The sequence below is a fragment of the Microcebus murinus genome, chromosome X, assembly GCF_040939455.1.
Source record: "Microcebus murinus isolate Inina chromosome X, M.murinus_Inina_mat1.0, whole genome shotgun sequence".
In the NCBI taxonomy this organism is placed as follows: domain Eukaryota; kingdom Metazoa; phylum Chordata; class Mammalia; order Primates; family Cheirogaleidae; genus Microcebus; species Microcebus murinus.
Window position 1 is genome coordinate 105,845,409 of NC_134136.1, and position 24,949 is coordinate 105,870,357.

The following is a 24,949-nucleotide window of genomic DNA, read 5'->3' on the forward strand; positions in this document are numbered from 1 at the left end:
AATATTGGGTTGCAATACTCGTGGAAAAAAATCTTCAAACAGTCTTATAGAAAACTTCAAGAACCTTATTGTGGTTATTAGGAGAGTAAGAAAGCCATCAAGCCTCATCAGGTCAGATATAAGAGGACAGGTGTCTATATAAATAGAGCCATGACTAATTTGTGCTCATAGAATTTCTGAGTAAATTTGAACAGAATTGGCTGACTGCACTATCAGAGAATTTTCCTCCAGGTAATGGTGGTTACAGTCTTTGGGCCATCTGGGTTAAGTCAGGTTACTAACAAGTCAGTGCAATATCACCAGGTGCCTTTACTGTCTCTCCAGATGTGCTTTTAAAAGACGGCAGGCAGTCAACATCATTTGCTAAATGCTCTCTGTGTGAATGGTATTGTATTAGGTACCAGGGAAATTTCAAGGAAAGTAAAATTTGAAATCTGAGACAGTAGGGAGCAACTCAGATATTAAAAACCTGACTATAGATATGGGATATACATCCATTTAGAAAGCAAAATGAGAAGAGTGAGAAAGAGCTACAACTATGACAGCAATTAAAGCAATAAGAGTGTGAGAGAGATTGAATTTTGGTCCTATTCTTTATTGTGAAAGAATTAAACATGGATACGTTAGCCATGGCCTCATGGGAAGCAGAGTGTGCTTCCCAGACCCCTGACCTGACCTTGGCTTGACCACGTGACTTGTTTTAGCAGACATGATGTGAACAGAGACTTGTTGTCCTCTTGTGCTCTGGTGATCTGCCATGAGAACATATCCCAGGTTTCTTCTGATTCTTTATCCTAGACTCCCAAACCCAACCTATTTAGAGACCACCTACATTGAATTCACAGCCTGGATGCAAACCCTGGCAACGTACAGCGTGAAGTAGAGCTTTCCAGTCAAACTATATCCAGATCACCTGACCTACAGTTGACCTGTAGACCCATAGTGTGAGCATAGAAGCTTTGTGTTCTTATAGAAAAGTTATACTGTAGCATGATTGTGGATATAGCTGACAGAGTGAGGGAGAGAGAGGAAAGAACATCATAGAGATTAAAGAATAGAAAGCACCCTCAAGCCAAAGTCTCCTCCATTTATTCTTAGTCACTTTCTCTACTCTTATCCAAAGATTAATGAGTATTATTCTGTTTAGTCATTGCAGTTGATACTTGTAAGTTGCCATGCACTAGTTAGTCTCTGGAACCCCTTCTCTAAGGCTGATAATTCATAATGGTTACAAGTGTGAGTTTAAATATGTTATTAAACTGCTGCAGTCTCAGTTTTCTCTTCTGTGAAATGGAGACAATAATAGTCCTTATTTTCCAGGGTTGTCGTGAGTCCTTATTTTATAGGTTAATACATGTAAAATGTTTTCTCAGTGCTAAGAGCACAGAGTACTCAATATCTTTTTTTCTTTTTTCCCCCATGTCTGCTTTGAACAATATCTATTTTTTTAAATTCCTCCTACTACTCTTATTACTATTATCATAAACGTAGTGACTTATCAGGATATTTATCCCATTAACTAACTTACTGCCAATGTGAGGAATCCCAGAGTAACCAGGACAATGAGAAAGACTCTATGGTTCCAGGGTTAAAGTAGCCAAAGCATGTGCCCAGGGGACAACTCAAGGAAATAATTCCTCTTCTTCATTTGCTAGCCATTTTCTGACTCTTCAACAATTTTATGCAGTTCTCAGAGTAGTAAAACATGAAAGGAGACAATTCTTCCTTTTAGCATTCTGATGCTAATATACACTATGAAAATCAACTGTGTTTTATCATTATGTACTACATTAGTATTACTTAGGAATTTCAAACAAATAACTAGGTATTTTTCGAAAGAAACAAAACAAGACAAGTTTGTTTTAATTTCAAACTTTAGTTCTGATTTTTAAATTGAATTTTACATTACTGCACTATCTTCTGTTTTTCTGTTCAAATTATATGGGTGATACATGTTAGAGGAATTCTCTGAACTGAGGTTATGTACTGTCCTGTTTAAGACATAAGCCTTGTTGCCCTTTATTTTGCCCTAAGGTAACAAGGTTCTTGTGAGCTTTGGTATTAGGCTCCAGTAATAACTAAAGATTCAGTTCAAAACTTTCCCTCTTCCCCTAACACCTCTAATAGATGTATCTGCTCCAGATCTCGTGGACCAAGTTTTTTGAATTAGTTTCTTTCCCTTGATAACTGGTCTAGGTCAAGTTCTACAACATGAACTCTTTCACTTTTCACCTCTTGAGAATAAATCCCTTCTACACTTAACTAACACCATAAATGAGCTCATTTCATTCCATTCCTCTTCTAATTTTTTCTCAGACGTTTCCTACACAGACTTTTTCTTTCCACATCAAATTGCCCCCATGTTGACTAATCCTTCAATTATTCTCTCTTGTCTGCCTATTTCTATCTCATTAAAACATTAGCACTCTCTAAAACCTATATTTATATTCATTATACATACATAAGAAATCCCTTTTCTGAACAAAAGGGCTATAAGGAGACTACATGCAAAATTGGAAAGGGGGGTATTCATATCAGAACAGCTGAGTAGAAGATAGAACCTTATTTTTCAACACTGAATACATATTGTGACTCTTGCTAAGTGAAATCAAGGGCCAAGCAATTAGAAGTTTTTTGGTTTTTTTTTTTTTGCTAGATTCCTATCAGATGGAATACCCTGTAGCCTGGATTTGCACTTACCCTCAGGGACAATGTGCATTAATACTAGTCTAGATAGAACATCTTATTTCCCTCATTGTAGACGATAGAATTAATTCCCCCTTCTACTCTACTCCTATAGCACCTACTATTTACCACCACTGTAGAAAGTCATATTTATGGTTTCTTTTATATAGGTCTGTCTTTTATGGTTAGGATTTGAGTGTTCCAAGGCCAGAATTCTGTTTTTCTCATCCTCATATTCCAAGTGTCTAGTGTGTGTTAATAAATATAGGAATGAGTGAATATTACAGGCACAGTAAGAATGCTATAGGCACATGTCACTTCTTAGCTCAGAATCCTAAGTCTTCCCTTCTCAATAAGAACAAATGCTAAAGACTTTTAGCCATAGTCAACCACAGTCGACAAGACTCTCCCTCATCTGGACTTTGGTTTCTCCCTGACCTCCTATCATCATCATCTTGCTTCCTCGGCTTCAGTCACACTGGTTTCCTTGTTATTCCTCAAACCCTGTAAGCATGCACCCATTGTGGAGTCTTTACCTTTACTGTTTCCTCTGCCTGGAACACTTTGCCCCCCACCACCTGCCTGGTTTACTCCCTTACTTCTTTACTCAAATATTGCCATCCCTGACCACTCCATTTGATGAGTTCTCTTCCCCATCCCTGTAGCCCCTTTATCCCGCTTTATTCTTCTTTCTCAAACTTATCATGACCTGATTGCCCATCTTCTCTTATTAAAATTTAAGCTGTATGAGAGAGAAACTTTGTTTTATTTACTGCTGTTTCCCCAGTTCCTAGAACAGAGTTTGATTTATTTTGGTCATTCAACAGACATTTGTTGAGTAACAAAATGAATCAATTTTTAGCTAACTGAAAATAAAGTGAAGCTCTTTAACTTTTTCAGAACATTAGACTAGACACTAGACTAAGTTCTTTCCTATTGAATTAGACTGGGAATAATCTTTAAAGTGCCCAGTTATTCACTCAATCAAGGCATATCCTGCATCTATATGCAAAGTGTTATATTAGAAGCAAGATTATTTTTTAAAAAATCATTGCAAACCCTTTACCCTTATGGTGCACACACTCCAACCCATTTCCTTTTATTTATTTATTTATTTATTTATTTATTTATTTATTTATTTATTTATTTTTTGAGACAGAGTCTCACTTTGTTGCCTAGGCTAGAGTGAGTGCCATGGCATCAGCCTAGCTCACAGCAACCTCAAACTCCTGGCTCAAGCAATCCTTCTGCCTCAGCCTCCCAAGTAGCTGGAACTACAGGCATGCACCACCATGCCCAGCTAATTTTTTCTATATATATTAGTTGGCTAATTAATTTCTTTCTATTTATAGTAGAGACGGGGTCTCACTCTTGCTCAGGCTGGTTTCGAACTCCTGACCTCGAGCAATCCACCCACCTCAGCCTCCCAGAGAGCTAGGATTACAGGCGTGAGCCACCGCGCCCGGCTCCCATTTCCTTTTATAATCTATTTCATCGATCATCTTGCATTCTAACTCTTGCCTGTCATTGGCAGGTATGCTGCTGAGCTTAAGGTATAAAGCAAGAGGTTGATGTAATTTTATGTTGTCCCCAAAGTCCTTAGAGATCATGAGGTCAGATACCTTAAATAATGATCATTACTATTTACACTGGACAAAATCATCAGCCTCATTATGAAAGCAAGAGTAAATCAAATAACCCAGTGACTGTCATGGGCCTATTACAATGCCTTTTCCTTAGATGCTTCTAAATGCCTGTCAGTTACATTGCTCCCTCCAGATTGGGTTCCTCTAGGAAGCCAACTGTAAGATAAAATTTAGAGAACAAGATATTTAGTATAGTGTGCCCTTAAAATAGACAACTATGGAAGGGAGGGGAAGTGAACAAGAATGGGAAGAGTGAGAAGTCAAGCTTTCATGCAGGCCCAGTGACAGTCTCAGTCAATCCTATGGGAGCTCTTGAGCTAGAATGTTAGAGATCTTCTGAGTTGAGCCAAAATGGCCAGGTCTTCATATTTCTGCATTTATCAGGACCTACCCATGGAAGGGGTGTGATCTTGGGTGAGACAGCTAAGGCAATCCCTGGAGATTGTCTGCTGAAGGCACTTCCCTTCATTCAAGGGCAACTGGGGGTGCAGAAAAGTAGTCTCAAGCGATCCCTCAGTCATAGGCCACTACTTAGGGTGTCACATGACCCTCATTGCCACAAATTGTTTAGGGGTTGGTATACAGAAATGGTTCTAGACCAGGGGCAATTTCACCTTCTAGGGGATATTTGACAACATCTGGAGACATTTTTGGTTGTCACAGCTGAGGGAGGGAGATGCTACTAGCATGTAGTGGGTAGAGGCCAGGGGTGTTGCCAGGGATAACGCACAGGACAGCCCCCAACAACAAAGAATTTTCTGGCCCCAAATGTCAATAATGCTCAGGTCAAGAAAGCCTGGTTTACAGTCTATCCTGTGGCCTATGAGGTGGCCTTACTCTTAGATAGATGGGAAATAACTAACCCAATCCAACATTCTTTCTTGGAGAGCTTGATTGTAATACACAGAGGTAAATGTAGATGATAGAGAGGTGGGAAAGTTAAAAAAAGTGAGATAACAAAGGAAACAAACGGAAGTCACAAGGAAGTAGAAACTATCAGTAGAAGGGATTAGGTAGAGAGAAAAGAGAAATTATGACATTGTGGTAGTTTGAAATTGATGGCAGCAAACACATGCACAAAGAGAAGCAAACATATGCTTCATGGTGACTGTTCCCATCATTCCTTATGCTTCCCTGTATCCTGAAAATACCTGTCATCACCTAAGCCTAGCCCCATCCCTTACAGCCTTAAAAAGACACAGCACAGAACAGTGAACTACCTGCAATAGACTGAAATCAAGATGATTTTTATTGCTAATATCTGAAAGTTTATTTAAAAATCCAAGAGAATGGTTTTTAAACCAGGAACAGTTTATGTAAGTCTACAAAAGAACAAAATGCCTTTTGTCCTCACTTCAAAGTTCTCACCAAAAAGTATTTTGTAATCCCAAACTGGTTGTGTTCTGAAAATGGAAAACATCCAAATGGAAAAATGAAAGTAATGATTTTTGCCCACAGGGATGTGATTCCACCATTTCTGTTGTGCAAAGCTTTGTATTATGGGACAGATGACAAAATGCTACCCCAGGCCAAACTCACAAATGCCTTCATTTTCTGGGGAGTGTAAAAATATACCTTTCAGAGCCAGTATTCCACTAAAATAGTGCCCATGTCATGAAACTGATTCAGAACTGTGGTGCTGATCTCTCTGCCCTAGGTCCTCATAAGGCCCAGAGGAATCTGTCACAATGAGGAAGATGAAATAAGAAAGAAACAGGCATTTGCTTCATCTCTGCCATGCCATCGGGCTAATTTCAATGTATGTACGTGATGAAGGAGTAGTCATTAATAATCAAGCTACATGTCACCATTTAGCGCTAAAGACAGATTATGCATGGGGTATTATAGTAGCCTCATAAAGTCTGGGCGAGGTTAATACAATGGGTGTCCCACTCAGATCCTCTTTATTGGGCTGGTTCACCCATCCCCAGCTGTTATCAATGTTGGTTACTAAAGTCCCACTGCCCCTTTCACCAGAGAACCTCCCTTAACCAAATGGAAACTGCCTTGCTATTTCCTGCTCCCCAGAAATCCACAGCCAATGACTCACTGACATAGCAGAACAAGATAGGGCCAATGCCATGGTATATTTTGTGTTCCAGAGCTCCTTTTGGGATCAAGCTGAAGTGAGTCTCTACCTCCTTGTTTAGCCTGAGCCCTTGATCAGCATCCCCCTATTCTATCATGCTTCCCTCCCACCCTTCCACCTCAATAAATGACTTCCATAGGAAGCCCCACCTAGGGCTGTGTTTCTAGGAGACTTTGCCTTTGGCTAGGGTGACCAGACCAGTCATCCTGGGCTGCCTGGGCCTAAGGAGATTTTTCTAGAATTTGGGAATTTCAGTGCTAAAACTAGGGCAGTCCTAGACAAACCAGAATGGGTGGTCACTCTTCCTAAGGCAGATAAATATTTGGATCTTGAGCATCTTTTCTACTAAGCTTAAGAAGATGCTTTGCTGCTAGGGACTTGGGAGATCTGAACAACATAGATGAATTATTTGTTTCTGGTAAACTAGCTATGCAAAAAAACAAACAAAAAAAAAACACAAATATAACAATAACAACAACCCCCCCACACACAAATAAAAACAAAAACAAAAAACCCCCAAAGCCTCCTCAATTTGCAGTATTTGCCAATTTCTGTAGGGTATATCTTCCCACTATGGTTGATTTCAAGCTACCAAATGTAGGTTTAGCAACCAGCTCACAATTACTGCATGTTTTACAATTGACTCCATCCGACCACTCTAAGCCAGCCCCAGCACACAAATTCTCATAGCAGAACCTGAGAACTTTCCTAAGTTTTTTCATGTGTTCAAATAAATGGGATATGTAGGGCCAACAATGCAAAATTTGGTTACTAAGGATACTCTAAAGCAAATGAATCTGAGTGCTGATCAGAGAGTATAAATTTGAGCTAACGGAAAAGGGCCATGGCAACAGGTTTTGAGAAAAGAGTATACTTATTTATCACTGTGACTGCTTTCTGTGGGCATCTGAAAGGCTATCTTTGAATTTATAGAGGCATTATCAGCATCACCGATAGGTTAGAAGGCATTTGTCCCAAATTCCCAACACTTGGGACAACATATGACTGCTGAAAAAACTGGTCCAAATTATTTTGCCTTGAGATTTTACCTGATAGAGAATGTTAGGTTGAAAATCGAACCTGCAAGATTCTCTCTGACTTTATCATGATGGCTTCTCTAAGCTAATCTGAAACTTTAAATGATTGGCTTACTCATATTTCAAATCAACCATCCCCTGAAGACAATGATGACATAGGTTGGAGCACTGTTCAGTGAAATGTCAGCAATTATTAGATGTGCTTAAAGGGTTTTTCCCTATACTTTTTATTAGGTGTGTGTATGGGGTGGGTGAACAGGGGTGAAGGCTTGGCAGCTCTCAAGAGAGAAACAAACTGTTTAGTCCTATGCATCAAAGAGAAACTGTAAAAGCTTGGGTTGCTTTGACAAAAGAGAAAAAGAGTTAACCAGGGATATGATTAAGGCAGTTAAGATTGTAAAGCCTGCAAGAAATAACTGATCAGTTCTTTCTTTTTATAGTGTCTCATAATCTGAGAACAAGAAGGTCACTCAATGAAACTCACAGCTTTTAAATTGAGAATAAATAGTAAAAAGGAAATTTGTCTTATACAGTGCCATTGCTGCCAATAGAACATAATACTGTAAGAAGTCATTGGGTTAAAAGCTAGAGTATAAAAATTTTATCTTTATTGTTTTTTTCTATTATAAAAGCAATACATGCTTATAACAAAGAATCTGCAAAAGTAAAAAGAAAGGACACAATAACTGCCTTTTAGTGCATTTTTATTTTCATTTTTTTCCTTTATGTGTCTCTTTGTTATTTTTATTTTATTTTCTAATATAGTTGTGATCATACTGTAATTTTGAAGTCAGCTTTTTCCCTTAATATATTATATGACACAGTAGACTTTGATAAAAAATGACCATATAAAGTTATGAATACTATTAGTCTTTGCTGAGAAGCAACATAAAAGGTCACATTGTGTATTGAGTGTCTATTATGTGATAGTCACTATGCTAAATCTCATGCCACTGTGTATTATCAATGTCAAGAATGAATTTACCTCTTCTTTTGGGCATAAGACATAATTCATTCTGTAAATATTTATTAAACAATTACTAAGTGCCAGGTACCACGTTAGGTACTGGAGAATATAACTGTCAGAAAGACTAATATCATCCTTACCTTATAGAGATCAGGGTCTGCTCTGATTATTCATCTATTCATTAGTTACACAAAGAACCACTGAGTTCTAATGTGCAAAACACTGGATTTTCAGATTAGATCCATCTTCAGAAAGCAGAGAGACTACTGACACTCACAATTAAATGTCAGAGAATGAATGTTACATTCATGACTAGTTTGACTTTAACAGGCATATGCTAAATTACGCTGTCAAGCCGATGGTAATAATGACACTAATATTGAAGCTAATAAGAAACACGTGAATAGCACTTACTATGTGCCTGGCACTGTTTCTAAGGGTTTTACATATATCGATCTTCGCTGTAACCCAATGAAATAATACAACCATATTTCACTGAATTCAAGACCTCATTGGTCATAAGGTGCATCCTGATTTCAGAGCTGTTAAAACATGAGTGAAAAAGTGAGTCTCAAAATTGATGAAATATGTTACTATTACACCTATTTTAAAGATGTAGAATAAAGATATTAAGTATCTGAGCCAGTATTGGAATCCAGTCATTCTGGTTCTGTAGCTTTTTTTTTTTGAGACAGAGTCTCACTCTGTTGCCCAGGCTAGAGTGCTGTGGCATCAGCCTAGCTCACAGCAACCTCAAACTCCTGGGCTCAAGCAATCCTTCTGCCTCAGCCTCCTGAGTAGCTGGGACTACAGGCATGCACCACCATGCCTGGCTAATTTTTTTCTTATATATTTTTTTAGTTGTTCAGCTAATTTCTTTCTATTTTTAGTAAAGACAGGGGTCTTGCTCTTGCTCAGGCTGGTCTCGAACTTCTGACCTCTAGCAATCCTCCCACCTTGGCCTCCCAGAGTGCTAGGATTACAGGCATAAGCCACCCAGCGTGCAGCCTGGTTCTATAGCTTTTACTCTTAACCAATACCCACAATTAATAAGAGAACCTTTGGCTCAGAGGTGTCTAAAGAAAAGCTCAGGCTCTGTAAATCAACTTAGTATGGGCCAGACTAAGAGGAACAGAAGACACAACAATTTTTGACAATACCAGATTGACTAGACAGTCATTGGCCTGGGTATCTGTTCTTAACTGGTAAGGCAGTTAAGAAACTGGGAAGTTTGGAAGTCAAGAAACTGGGTTCCAATCTCAGGTCTATTATAACTATCTTTTGACTTTAGTTATGTCATTTGATCTTCCTGCACCTATTCTTTCATTTGTAAAATAAGGAAAGGGCTGGAGTATTTCAATGTCTCTCAAATTCTTCTGACTGCAACTCACAGAAGGAAAATATTTTACATTGTGATCTAGGGCGCGCACATACACACATACACACATCTAACTGATCAACCAAAGTATCAAAACAATATTTAACCTTGTTTGTGTAATGTACTCTGATATTTTCTAATTTGTTCCATTTCATTCCATTGCGGTAAAAATTTGTTCGTTGCAAGTCATTAAACTGATTTCAGGATTCACTAATGAGCCACACCTTGGAGTTTGAAAACTACTTCTGTAGATAGTCTCTAAGCTTCTCTCCAGTTAGAAAATTCCATAGCATAAGGGGACTCCTGGGGTGGTAAAGAGCATAAAGAGCGAGAGTTGACCCTTTTGCCTTATAAATACTCATTCTTTTTTAAATTGGATCATGTTCTTACTACCTTTAGCAGAAAATTCTTGTCCTTAAACCATTTGGCAAATAACCATTTTAAGGCAAAGATTCATTGTGTTCCATGGCATGTTTAGTGAGAAATTAGTTGGTGTGCCTGAAAAAGGCCTCCACAATCATGTAGGTATGGAGAAGAACTACAGATTCTTTATCTCCTCTTAGAGTTTCAATGTATAATAAAGGCTCCAAGAATTCCAACAGGAAAGAACCTTGCTTATCTTTATAACTTAGTGTTTTTCCAATCTTACTGATCTCAGAACTAGTTTTTCAAAGGACAGTTATTAAAATCTTACAGAACATTAATGTTCAGAGGAATCTGGCTTAGAAAATACTTTTTAGGGAATTCTAGAATATGTAAAATATTAAGACAGCCACAGATTATTCTTTTTACTGATATAGGAGGATTTCAACTGTTACCCAAATATATAGTTTTCTTTCTTGATGAAAAAAGTAAAATTTAGAACAGGAGCCCAGAAAATTGAAAAGGCAGTAAGAAAAATTCTTAAATTCTTGAAAATAACAAAAGAAGGACAATATTCAGACTATTATGCCAATTAATGAATACTATGGTACTTTCTTGATCACTTGACATAGGAAGAGATTGACACTGTACCTACCAACTACATATAATTACATATATAATTTTTATAATAATTTAAAATGATTTTATAGTAAATTATATATATTCAAAATTATACTCTTAGAATTTCTCCTTTTTCTTGGTTTAGGTTACCGAAGTCAATTAAGAGTAGCAGAGTATTAAAACCAGAATTAAAGGCAAGTTATTGTCTATAAATGGAGAAGGGTCATATTATACAATGTTTTTCCCTTCTCATTTTCTCTCAGATCTAAGATAAAAGACACAACTTCTTTAACAAGTAGAGATTGGGCCACCAGGAAGAAACAGTGAATAATTTTTTAGTAAAAGGCTGCCTCTCTCTTCTGATAAAAAACAGACAGCTGGTAATGTGATTTCCAGAGGGAAATGTGTGTGTGTGTGTGTGTGTGTGTGTGTGTGTGTGTGTGTGAGAGAGAGAGAGAGAGAGAGAGAGAGAGAGAGAGAGAGAGAATAAGATGGAGAGAGAGATAGTAAGCAAGCTTGTGAGGGAGTTGCAGTCAGTAGCTCATCTTTATTTTTCTTTTCTTTGTAATTTCTAAGGTTTGAAAATCACTCTATTATTAGTAGTAGTAGTAACCTGGAAGCAAATTACTAAATATGTATCAATTCAAATTCATTTAATATGACCTTAGTGGAATTGTTCAAACATATTTTTATTTATTTGGGGAGGAAAGCTGCATTTCTTGTCCTTTTTTTTTTTTTTTTTTTTTTTTTTTTTTGAGAGAGAGTCTGGCTCTTTCGCCCAGGCTAGAGTGCAGTGGTGCTCACTGCAACCTCAGAACTTCTGGGTGCAAGTGACTCTCCTGCCTCAGCCTTCTGAGAAGCTAGGGCTATAGGCATGTACTACCACGTGTGGCTAATTTTTAAATGTTTTGTAGAGACAGGGTCTTGCTATGTTGTCCAGGCTGGCCTTGAACTCCTGGCCTCAAGTGATTCTTCTGCCTCAGACTTCCAAATTGCTAGGATTACAGGTGTGAGCCACAGCACCCAGCCTGCTTTTCTTTGATAGAATACTATTTAATACTAAATAAGGGACTCCAGAGATACCCTGACTGAAACATAGTTTTGATGCCACACACAATTTCTGGTACAACTTTCTAGAGGTCAGTTTGGAAATACACATGAAAAGCCTTATAAAAGATGTAAACATCTTTAACATTACAATTCTACTTTTAGGGAATTATCCTGTAGAAAGAATGTGAGATGTTTGTAAAGGTATAAAAAGGATGTCAATCATAATGCTACATATAATAGTGAAAATTTTGAAATAACCTTAATATTGAGCAATTCAGAACGGTCTTGATAAATTTGGTACAGCCACAGAAAGGAACACTAGCCAGCCGCTAAAAAAATTACTCTGTAGAAAAATACTTAAGATAGAAAAATATTTTTAACATAGTTTTAAGGGGAAAAAAAGCAGGCCATAAAACTGTAACATATTTTTGAACCTGCTTGGTTTAAAAGAAAAACAGGAACCTGGATTCGCACACATACACATACTCTCATACACACACCCACACACCTACCTCAAGAGAAAAACAAAAGTATATAAACCAAATTACTAATAGTGATTATTTCTGAGTAGTGGGATTATGAATAATTTTCCTTATCCTACTTATACTCTCTGTTTTTTTTTAAATAATTTTTATTTCAAAATATTAAGGAGGTACAAATGTTTTTTTTTTTTTTTTTTTGAGACAGAGTCTCACTTTGTTGCCCAGGCTAGACCGAGTGCTGTGGCATCAGCCTAGCTCACAGCAACCTCAAACTCCTGGGCTCAAGCAATCCTTCTGCCTCAGCCTCCTGAGTAGCTGGGACTACAGGCATGTGCCACCATGCCTGGCTCATTTTTTCTATATATATTAGTTGGCCAATTAATTTCTTTCTATTTATAGTAGAGACGGGGTCTTGCTCTTGCTCAGGCTGGTTTTGAACTCGTGACCTCGAGCAATCCGCCTGCCTCGGCCTCCCAGAGTGCTAGGATTACAGGAGTGAGCCACTGCGCCTGGCCTACAAGTGTTTTTGTTACATGGGTGAATTGTATAATGCTGAAGTCAGGGCCCATTTTTTTCTTGATGAGTATATATTATTACCTTTGTAATTTTAAAAAGGGCAACATAAAGAAATAGTCCATCCTCAGTGTCACTGTTCTAATCTTAAAGATCCCTTAAACCAAACTGGTATTTTTTTTTATACCCACGAGCAAAACTTTTAAGTATATATTGGTATTCCACATGAGTATTCCAGGGATTGGTGTCTCCTAGGGCTGCCTCCATTCAGGCAGGTAGATCAGTCTCTTTAAGATTGTCTGTTTCTAATAGGCCTGACCTTTCTGGAAGTGGGCACTGATGTGATATGGTTTGCAAGGGGTGGAGATGCTCTACCTGGTCCCTCAAAGTCCTTCCCTCCCGGCTCAGAGCTTATGGCTGATGTTCTACCACCAGAGACCCATTCCTCAGGCTTATGGATTTTCACCCTAATAAAATGCAAATAACCCAGGAGAAGTACACATTAAACTTTACCTGTCACCTGGGTTAAATGAGTATATCATTTTCTGGGAATAGGTTTTAATGGGGAAGACACAGGAATTTGGAGGGAGGGCAGAGAGAACAAAGTATAAATGAATATACATGATGTCTGAGGAATAATTAATATTCATAATAGTACTATTTTTTATTTATGGTTTATAAGTCACTTAGGAGTATGTTATCACATTTAATCTTAGTTAAATTGAATAGAATGGTTGTCCCAAGGCGAGTTAAGCAGACCAGAGATTTGGAAAAGTACAGAAGATAAAATCTGAAGCCTTTATCATTTTTCTAGAGTCATTCTTAAAAGCCACAAACTACTTATTTAAATATACTACTTTAACTTAACCACTTTCTTCTTAGCAACTCCTAAGCATACATAGTACTGTTCAAATAACTAGACCACATGCACATGATAAGGTTAGAGCCAGTCAAGAAAATAAGACAACTTCTTACTTAACCCATTATCAATGTATAACAAAAAAGAAAGGATCGACACCTTCTAGGATTTTTGTTCTAAAAGACAATGGCCAACTGGAGAAATATATGAAAGCATCTAGTTAAATAATTTAAAATATTTGTGAACATGGATCCTTTTAACCCATGAAGAATGGAAAAGGAAGGAAAGGACCAGAAAATGGCAATAAAAGAATGTGTCTATAATCCCAGCTACTTGGGAGGCTGAGGCAGGAGGATTGCTTGAGCCCAGAAGTTTGAGACCAGCCTGGGCAATGTAGCGAGATCCTGTCTCTAAAACAAAATAATGATAACAGAAAGAATGTGGCAAAAGAATGAAGGAAGATCACATAGAATTACTTCTTCTCTATAAAATATATAAATTAAGAAAAATTATGGTGTGATGGTTAAAAACACAGACGGGAGCCAACTTCTTGGGTTTGAATCCTGGCTCTCCCATCTAATAACTTTGTGAATGTGTGCCTCAATTTTCCCATCATTAAAATGGATATAATAATGGTACCTACCTCATGGGGTTGCCATAAGGATTACATTAGCTAATATTTGTAACCTTGCCAGGCACAAAGTAATTGACTTAAAATAATGGTTAAACTTTCATGTGTACTCATATATGACCAGAAGGAAATACATCAAAATGCCAACAGATATTAAGTCCATGTGGTAAAAGTATGGCTTTTTAAATACTGAAAGCATCAACATATATTCTTATTCAAAGGAAGAGTTGTATAAATTAACAACATTAGAGGAAAAAAAAACATTAGAGGAAAACTTGCCAATTCAATATGCATTGTTATATTAATATGATGTTCCAATACTTAAACTTTCAGTTAAATAAGGTTATTCCTCTTAGTATTAATTAGAAAATATATATTTATTAACAATATATAAATAATATAATTAATTATAAAATATAATTAATAAAATAGTAAAAGTAGCAAATAAAAAGAATGAGTCAAGGTCATAGACAAAAGAAAAATAAGATAAAAAAAGGAAACACCATAGGCTGAGGTTCCAACCTGGAGGCAGGGAGTTTTTAATGAATCATATAGAGATAAAGAATTATAAAATCACAGTAACTATACTGAATGATCATATCATCATTACATAATATCATAATTATCAGCTTAATGAGCTGAATTGATAGGCAGAAATAAAGACTAAAAAATATTAGCATTTGAAACTGCATTGCAGGAAACAATTATGCATTAGCTAAAGACTGGACAAAATAATCTAATTGGCCTTCCTCTTCCTAACCTTCTGAATCTATCCACCAAGTTGTATTTCAGGATGATTTATGCCTCCACTACATCTAGCAGAGATGATTGTAATTCAATTATTATTTTTTTTTCCAACTCTTAATTCTCAGCAACCAAGATGCAATGAAGAGGTGAAGTGATAAAAGCCGAAAACGACTTACTGGAAAGGAAATGCTGGGACGCTGGGCCAAAGTCCCTGTGGGCTTCATGCAGCTGCCTGACACGGTCTTCGACAGCCACCTGGGAGGAATAGGAGAGAAATGATATATACTAAGGAGCAATTAAAACAATGTATCTTTTCTGATAAGATATTTTGGGCCTCTAAGGCTGAGAACACTACAATTCATAACCCTGGTTTTTTTCATCTCCATTTACCGTATATGGTCTCCCAGACCCATTTTTATCAAACCAAGGACAAACACAAAAGATTCCTCTCTCAACAATGTTAAAATGAGATTCTTTTTTACACACCATTCATTGGAAACCACAAATGAACTATTGCCTCAATAGGTAATATCAAAAAATGCAAACTCTAAATATTACATGAAAAGATTAGGGAGGGTGCCATTTGGTATTATGTTATGTGACTAAAGCATCTCAGAAATGACATAAGTCTTGTCTTTTAGTCTCAGTCTATTGTTTTTGACTATTTTAAGAATTAATATTGATTAATAATTAGTAGATCATTGAGTGATATTTAATTCTTGATAATAAGCAACCAATAGTTGATTAATACTTAAATATCAAATAATTAGAGGCAAAGCTTGAATTCCGGATAAAATAGGGTAGATAGTGAGATAAAAGAAATTTCAGATTTTAGTTTTCAGTGGCTTGGACTTGGAAATTGCTGAGAAATATATCTTTAAGAAGGCATGGAGTTAAAAAATTGCCATTTTTTTTCTATTTGATTTTTCTATAATATATTGACACAGTATCCTGTCAACTTCGTGAATTCCATTCTTGGTATGAACAAAAGGAAGAATTTTATGGGGGAAATGGTATACTTTGTCATCTGGCATTTTCCAGTCTGATATTAGTGGCAGCCTCAGGCATCTTAGCTTTCTAGTTCTGAATCTTGATTCAGTCCACGCTAAACTCAGAACTTGCTCAGAGCCACCAGAACGCATGGGGGTTAGCTCCTATTGTGTGGAGAAGTCCCAAGAGGTAAAATAGACCTTAATCTCATCAGAAAAGTGGCTCAGGTAGTCCAGTCTAAAGCCAACTCTGGCTTTCCACTACAAATTAAGTGCCTAATGTACATGCAGTATAATCTTTTTTCACCCTCTCCCTTAGCCTTGCCTATCTTTGCTTGGACCAAATATTTGTAATAACCAAGTGGGATTCCCCAAAATGCCGAATTTGCCTCATTGTTATGCACAAAAAATTACAAGAAACATACCAAACCCACCTTCCTAGCCTTATGACCCTGCACTCCCAGCCAAACTCTACCTGTTAAGCCCACCAAACTACCTGCCTGTACTGTGCTATTCCATCCAATATAACTAATGTGTGATTTCTTCATATTGCTCCTTCTCTCTGGAATGCTCTTACTCCCCTTTTCTCCCAGCTCCAGGTTAGTGCTTATTAATGGCTCATTCAGCATTAGCATAGCACATGGTTTATATTTGGAGCACTTCTATCATATCATCCATTTTAGTTATATGGACAAGAGTATCTCTTGCAAGATTATAAACTTCTAGATAGCAGGAATCATTCCTTGCTCATCTCTGTCTCCCTGCACCCTCCCACCCCCCACATTCCTCAGGATGCACTAAACTCTATACATAGCATCTATAGTACAACCCTATATCCAGGGTTTAGTGGTAGCAAATATTTGTTTAATGACTAGTTGACCAAACAAATGGATTAATGAGTAAATGTAGTGTGTGTGTGTGTGTGTGTGTGTGTGTGAGAGAGAGAGAGAGAGAGAGAGAGAGAGAGAGAGAGAGAGAGAGAGAGAGAGAGAGAGAGAGAGATGGGGAATAAACAAGAATACCCTCTGACACTGACTGCATGTCTGTGATGGTTAATTCTGTGTCCAACTTGACTGTGCCATGGGGTGCCCAGATTAAATGTTATTTCTGGGTGTGTCTGCAAAGATTTTTTCAGATGAGACTAGTATTTGAATCAGTGGATTCAGTAAAGTAGACTTCCCTCCTCAGTGTGGGTGGGCATCATCCAATCATTTGAGGACAGAACAAAGAGGCATGTTCCTTTTTGCCTTGCATGCCTGCTTGAGCTGGAACATTGGTCATCTCCTGCCCTTGGACTGGGATTTACATCATCTGTAACCCTGATTCTTAGGCTTTCAGACTCACACTGGAATCACATAATGAGCTTTCCTGGGTCTCCAGCTTGCAGACAGCAGATCATGAGACTTCTTAGCCTCCAAAATTGCATGAGCTATTAATACCTTATAATGATACCTTATAATAAACAAATAAATATACAAATCTATCTATCTATCTAACTATTGGTTCTGTTTCTCTAGAGAACCCTGACTAATACAATGTCCTTGGGTAAATTATCCTTAACTTTATCAGTAAAATGTGGACAATAATATGACTTAGGAGCCACTGTCATTGTTGCTATTGTGTTAATAAATGGAGAGGTATAGGTTATAATGTGCAAGGCACCAAACACTGTACAAAATGGCTAATATTTATTAAACACTATATGCATGACACTATGAATTAATTTATTTCAGCTTCACAATAACTCTGTGATAGGAATTAATATTATACCTCCACTTCATTAATGAGGCACAAAAGGTTAAAAAGAAAAACTTGCCTAAGCTTAAATAGTAAACTGGCAGAGCCAGGATTCAAATTCATTCAGTTTGGCTCTTGCTCTTAATTGCTATCCTGAAGATTAAAGTGGGAAAAAAGGTATTTTATAAATATTTATTAAGCAATTGGCTTTTTAATTTCTTTATTTTTAATCAATTAATTTACTGAATACAGACCAAATGTAGTATACATAGCAATGAAATGTTAATTGTCAATATATTTTATGACCCAATGCAAGGTCAATTCCTGGTCACGAAGAATATGATACCATTAGATTATAGAAAAGGTTGTGGAAAAACACATGCAAATGAATATTTGGAGTATGTAATTAGTTCTAAATTTAGAATGGGTCATTTCATGAACAAATTAATCAAGAGATGAGAAAGTTTGGTGGCGGAGAAGATGCTATATAAGAGTGGACACTGATCAGAAATCTTTTCACATACTGAGAAAGAAATCCCAAGGGGAACACATAGACAGTGAGGGAGTGACTGTGCCACAGGCCACATCCTCTGGTAATTATGTTAGTAGCGTCATAGGGCCCATGCAGATGCAGCATTGAAGTCCATTATGGGCCCCTAATCTCTGAAGGTTGTTTCCTCCTTATAAAAGGAGGACTGCAGTGGTAGTTTCCAAGGTACACCCAATATTGTCAAGAATTTAAAATGAGATCAAAGTGAATTCCTATCCCTATAACTCAAACTTAAGAAAATGCATGAGAATGAGACTGAAATTTAAAAAGCATCATGTAATGAAATGAAATAGTCAGGAAATAGTCTTAAAATAACTACGAAATTTAGCATAAAATATTTTGTTTCACAAATTATTATAGGAGAAACATATTATGTGGGTTGAATGCACCATTGACTAAATAAATAAATAATTTTAAGAAAGAGAAAAACTTGAAAGCAACCAAGGTCCTCACAAACTGTGATTACTTAGGAACAAAGCATTTTATTCTGTGAGTAATTATGCTAAGAAATGAAATCTGACAACGTTTTGAAACAGTAGCCTCCATGCATTAGACCTTTCTAACTGGCTGTGTTTTTAACCAATATACCATAGTATATACAGACCAGGAAACAAAAGCCAGAAATTGTACACCAGTACCTTGCATTTTGGGATGATTACTTAATAGTTTTTTCCTTGGTTATTTGTTCACTTTATAAGTATTATTAATACCGAAAGGGATATGCAAGAAATAAATGCTATAGGCCCTGATCTTTGGAAGCATAAAGGGTTAGAGGTAAAGAATAGTGACAAGCTGAGAGAAGGCTTGAGGCAGCGGAACACTGGTGATGAAGACGACAGTGAGATACAATTAGCTAGGCATGTTGAAAGCAGATGGTGCAAAATAAGGCATTCCAGGCTCTAAGGCTCAAGATTTACCCTATAGGCAAAGAGAATTACCGAAGATTTCTGTGAGGTGACTCACTAATTTAGAGGAAAGTTGGGTGAAGGAAGATTAGTTTGTCAGTATGGGGTAAAGCAGATTCAAAAGGGATCCTCAGGGTGAGATCAGTTAGAGGCTATTTCAATTGACTAGACTTGGGGTGATATGCATTGGAATTCAGATCATATTATATGAAATATAAAAGAAGGTATGCATTAGGAGGTATTTTGAAAAAAGGAAGAACAACCCACTTTGATGTTGGAGAGTAATTTTTGAAGAAGCAAATAAACTCCTAGATTTCAAGTATGGAAGACTGGAAGAAGGAGGATATTGCTGATGGAAATAGAAAATCAGAAAAAAGAGGAATGGCATATGTGTGTATGAATTCATTTGGAATATGATGAATTTGTATCCACAGAGAGACCTTTAACTGAAGGTGTCATGTTTCTCTAGTTAGAGATAAACAATTTGTCTCAGTCATTAAAGGAAGGAAAGGGAAGTGAGAATAAAGGGGTTATGAGTGAGCTTTGGAAGGTGAGCTGAGAAGGAAGGGTGAAAGGAGTTTAAATAGAATTATTTAAAGAGACAGAAGAAACTCAATTTCCTCTGAATTAATAGGCCATAACTCTGTTTCCTTTTATAAAAAGTAATACAAGTATAACATCTTTTTGGAAGCATACATTCTGTTTCAACCATTAGATCATAGATCATGAAAGCTTAGAACTAGAAGAAACCTTGATTGATACATAAGGGTCTATTCTTTAGAACTATCCCAGATGGGCAGAAAACTGCCATCTGGTCCATGAGTACTCATAATCTAGTTTTCAGCAATTCTTCAGTAAAAGCATGTTAGGAGAAAAAAAGCTCTCTCTCTCTTTTTTTTTTATATATATGCTTCATGAGGAATGGCACACATCTTTCTTTCCCTACTATATCTTCAGTGACTAGCACGGTAACTGCCATATAGCAGGTGCTAAATTAATATTTGGTGAATGAATTAATATACAGTTTATGCATGGATCTTCAGCATAACAAGTATGTTTTAAATAATTTCTTTTTCAAGATCCCTGACATAAGCTTTTAAAAAAAAATCCCTCTCTCCTTCCCTCTTTCCCTTCCTCCCTCCCTCCCTTCCTTCCTTCCTTGCATTTTTGATGATCAGAGTAAAAAAAGAAAAAAAACCATTTAGATTCCTTTTGCCTATAATACTAGGTTTAAAAAATTTTAATCAATAATTTTTAACACAAACCAAAAGCCTAAATCTCCTCCATATTTGTTTTATTATAATTTTTAAACAATCATATTTGAAAGCTATGAGGACTATATATCATTCTCCATTGCCTTCTCATTTCAGATGAGTTCTATAGACAATGCACTGTTTGCAGAGACCTCCTTTCCTTTGCTCCAGTAAGAAATGTCTCTACATTCATTCAAAGGGTATTTACTAGAATGCAAGCTCCTTATCCACAAAGACAGAGACCTTATCTGTCTTGTTCACAATTTATTACAGTGCCCAGTACATAGGAGATGCTCAATAAATATTTGATAAATGAATGAATGAAAGACTTTTTTGAGTTCCTGTTATCTGTTAGTCACTGTGCTAAGTATGACTATGGTAAACCTGAAAGTGTAATTCTGGGGATAATGAATGAGCACCAAGACATCCAACTAAATTAATGATAACACACTCTTAATTCCAAGCTGTGACTGTTTCCCAAAGCTCAATCCATTCCTCTGTGTATTTTGAAGGATATCTATATTTCATTTTTTCTTCAAAATTGCTTAAAATAAGCCAGAAGATAAAAAGAAAGAAAAAGGACAGATAACATTGTGGCTCTTAGAAATGATTTCAAATGAATTTATCTAAATGTAAATGCTGGTTACTTAACTTTGTTTTATAGTCTCAAACTTTTATAGTCTTTTTCTTTTGACCCACCAGTTAATGACTGTACTTTTAAGTAATGCAGAAATACATTGCAAGATAATGTGGTTTCTTCCTAGTGTCCAAGCTTAAGTCTTACTAATACTATATATAAAAATCATGTTTACTTCAATCTAAGGAAAAGATGTGACTAGGCACATATATTTTGATTTTTGTCTAGACCCTTGATAAATATCCATGGACATGCAAGAACCAGACTTCACACTTACACAAAAGCAAAACCAAAAACAAACAGAAGGAAAACAAAACTCTTTTTGTGCTGCCATGCTAGTGAATAAACCACATATATGCACACAAATGACTCTATAGTCTACTCATGAGTATTTGTCCAGAATTTTGCAGTTGTACAGTTTTCTGTGTGCATGTATCTGTGTTGGGGAAGGGCCATCACAATTTATTCTTACTCCCAAATCCATACAAGTAACACTCATAAATACATGCCCAAACATTATACTGGAAATACTCCTGAGATTTATTACAGTTTCAGTTAAAACTCTTTTAACTAATTGTAATCCTTTTCAGTTAAAATCCATTATTCTTCTAATGGTTGGAAATAAGTGCTGGAATGAGGGTTTGTGATAGGTACAGCTCTGTGGCAAAACAACCTGGGCTTGTTGAACGTAAAGATTGAATCATCTTTTCTTTGCATTTATTTATGTGTTTTCTTGACATTAGGACACTTAGGAGTTAAACAGAATTTCTTGCATTTGACTTCAGGATAGATCACAGAAAAGCAACCAGTGCTAACAGTAAGAACATAATTATTAGTTGAATTTGTGTGATTTATGGTGGGGATACTAAATCACACATCTGAGACCATCATTAATCTGCCATTTTAAGTTCCTCTCTCCTAGCTTTTTTCTCCTTCCATTTTACATTTCTGTGCTGACTCCTTTCTTAATCTCTGACTCCTTTTCTTATTCCCTCTTTTCTCTTTCATTTCATCTCCCCCCTTTCCCCTCCGTTATATTCTATTCAACCTACCAGAAGAGGGCACAGACTCTGCTTAGGCAGACAGTGGCTCAACCAAGTGGCTGTGCATCCCTGCAAGACAAGTGAGGCATGGTGTGAACAGGAGCCCTAGCCTACTGCCAGCTTTACACTTCTCCGGGAACATTATTCCTCTAATTCTGACTTTTCCATCAACTGGAAAGCAAGAGAGAACAAAAAGCAAGTCCTTTGTCCATTGTGAAGCCTTCATGCTTTCTCCTCACTGATTTCTAAAATGCACTTTGGACGTTTGTTTATTGGTTTTCATGTTCACACAACTTCCTCATTTTGTGATAATGGAGTTAGGTTATGTCAACATTAAGTCAACTTCACGGACCCAAGTACCTTAAGGGTATCATTAATTTTAATTTAGAAAAGCAGCAATCAACCTCCTATCCTGCTTCATTTGTCAAAATGTTTAGTTTTAATCACATCTACAGACTGTTATGAAAATTGCGACGGGAAGGGAAGAGATCACAGGAAACGTTTCTTCTGTTTTTTAGAGGGGGTCTCAAAGAGATAAGAGAAAAGTTGAATTATTCTGCTTGGGTGATGTAACTCCATGCAGATTTTATCTGTAAAAGGCAGGTTCTGTTTTTGTTTTTGTTTTTGAGACAGAGTCTCACTCTGTTGCCTGGGCTAGAGTGCCATGGCATCAGCCTAGCTCACAGCAACCTCAAACTCCTGGGCTCAAGCGATCCTACTGCCTTAGCCTCCTGAGTAGCTGGGACTACAGGCATGCGCCACCATGCCCAGCTAATTTTTTCTATATATTTTTAGTTGGCCAATTAATTTCTTTCTATTTTTAGTAGAGATGGGGTCTCACTCTTGCTCAGGCTGGTCTGGAACTTCTGACCTTGAGCGATCCACCCACGTTGGCTCCCAGAGTGCTAGGATTACAGGCGTGAACCACCGCACCCAGCTTTAAAAAAACAGGTTCCCTTTTAAAAGCTTTCCTAATGTATCTTGTGATTTGCAACCGGAACTAAAGTCAAGTGGCTCTCACCTTGCAGCATCATTACATTAAATCATTTACATTCCAGCTTTAGCTATTTATTCTTAAGCTTTATTTATTCCACATTTGGAAGATATCATTCTCACAGAAATTTCCTGAGGCCATTGGAGCATTCCTTTCTAGGGGCATTTTGGCCCATAAGTAGCATTATGTTCACATGGTAATTACATAATTATGCCTTCTGGTATTAGAACACAGGAGTATTCCCAAAGAACAGAAGTGGCAATTTGAAATAATTATCAATGAGATGAAATAGAACTGGTATCATCTGAAAAAAAAAAAAAAACACAGTATATATAGCAGTTAGCAAATTCACACTAAAAGATGACTGAAGCGGGCTGAAATCTTGAAGATAAATTGAGAAAGACAAAGCACCAGAAACCAAATATTTTTGTCTCAACGGTGAAACCCTTATATTTTGGGTGATAATACACTCATAGATTTTCAGTTTGTTCTACTAAACACCTTTTTAATGAAGGTTGGGAGGGAGAATTTGCTGAAGTATGCATGCAACAACCCTTAACCAAGGAAATCAAGGCTTGCTCATTAAATCCCACACCATCCTCTCAGCATTTCCAAAGCTTCCTGACCTTGACTCCCTTCACAGTCAATTTGACCGCCCATCAAAGAAGCTTGTCTGCCAGGAGCCCCTGTTTCCAGCTCCCAGCTCTCCTCCTCCAGCCACTGGCTGAAAAGTGACTTTCTTTTCTCTCACTGATGCTGAGCTGCCAAACCAGTATCAGCCCGTTTTTTACAAATCAATAAACCGGAAGATCTCATCTACTGTACTTCCAAATCCTATAACTTTCAGTTCTTCTCTCTTCTTTACCTACCAGAAGATAAGGTACAAGTTATATAAATAAGCACGCTTCTTGCTTCCTTAGTAAAGGACAGGCAATGGAGCAATGCACTTCTATTGTCTCTCGGCAGCATAGATGTGTCAGAACTGGAGTTAAAACTGCGGTGGACTCCTGCTCAGTCTTCACCATCTCTCTCCCTCTGCCTTCTTCACACTCCTCTGACCTAGCCCTCCTCTCCTCTCCTCCTGCCTCCCTCCTCCTTCACCCTACCTCACCCCACCCCCAAGGCTGTTGGTAAGCTCCCCAAATAGTCATAAGACTTCCCTAAACTATTTTAGACGTTTTCACTTCAAATCTAAACTAAAGCTATTTTTTTTTAAATGTGGCTTTACACAGTGCAGAAAACTACAGGGAAAAAAAATCCAAAATACAATGTGATCTTTTATAAGAGAGACAAAAGATTGAATTTCTAGGTCATCACAGAAGTAGGTACACTTCCCTGAGCAATAATCTGTGGTACTTTATGAGATTCTTCCTTTCACTAAAGCAAGAAATCCTAAAATCCATGCGGACACGTGCACTGTACCTCGACTCTCTTTTTAATCCTCAAGTGAAACCAAGACAGTACAGTGTAATAAAAATGCATATAGCCCCAGGCTTTGTGCCTTAGCAAAGAGAGAAAAAATAAGCTTCTTGACTTAATATGTGTACTGTGAATAATCAGTCACTGCATTTGGGGATCTTGCTTTATAATCTTAACATATAGCAGTGAACTCCGTGTTGGTGGTGTGACAAGAATAAAGGACTTCTTTTTCTTTCTTTCTTTCTTTCTTTTTTCTTTTTTTGAGACAGAGTCTCACTTTGTTGCCCAGGCTAGAGTGAGTGCCATGGCGTCCTAGCTCACAGCAACCTCAATCTCCTGGGCTCAAGCGATCCT

At 37.2% G+C, this 24,949-nt stretch overlaps 1 protein-coding gene across 15 annotated transcripts in view; it reads right to left on the bottom strand.

The window, feature by feature from the left end:
* Positions 1 to 24,949, bottom strand: part of DMD (dystrophin) — a 2,109,452-nt gene that overhangs the window by 214,886 nt on the left and 1,869,617 nt on the right. For all 15 annotated transcript variants that reach the window (XM_012756891.3, XM_012756894.3, XM_012756895.3 and 12 more), the window contains one exon: positions 15,245 to 15,323. In XM_012756891.3, coding sequence (XP_012612345.1) covers positions 15,245 to 15,323 — 79 coding nt within the window. The remainder of the gene's footprint in view (positions 1 to 15,244; positions 15,324 to 24,949) is intronic.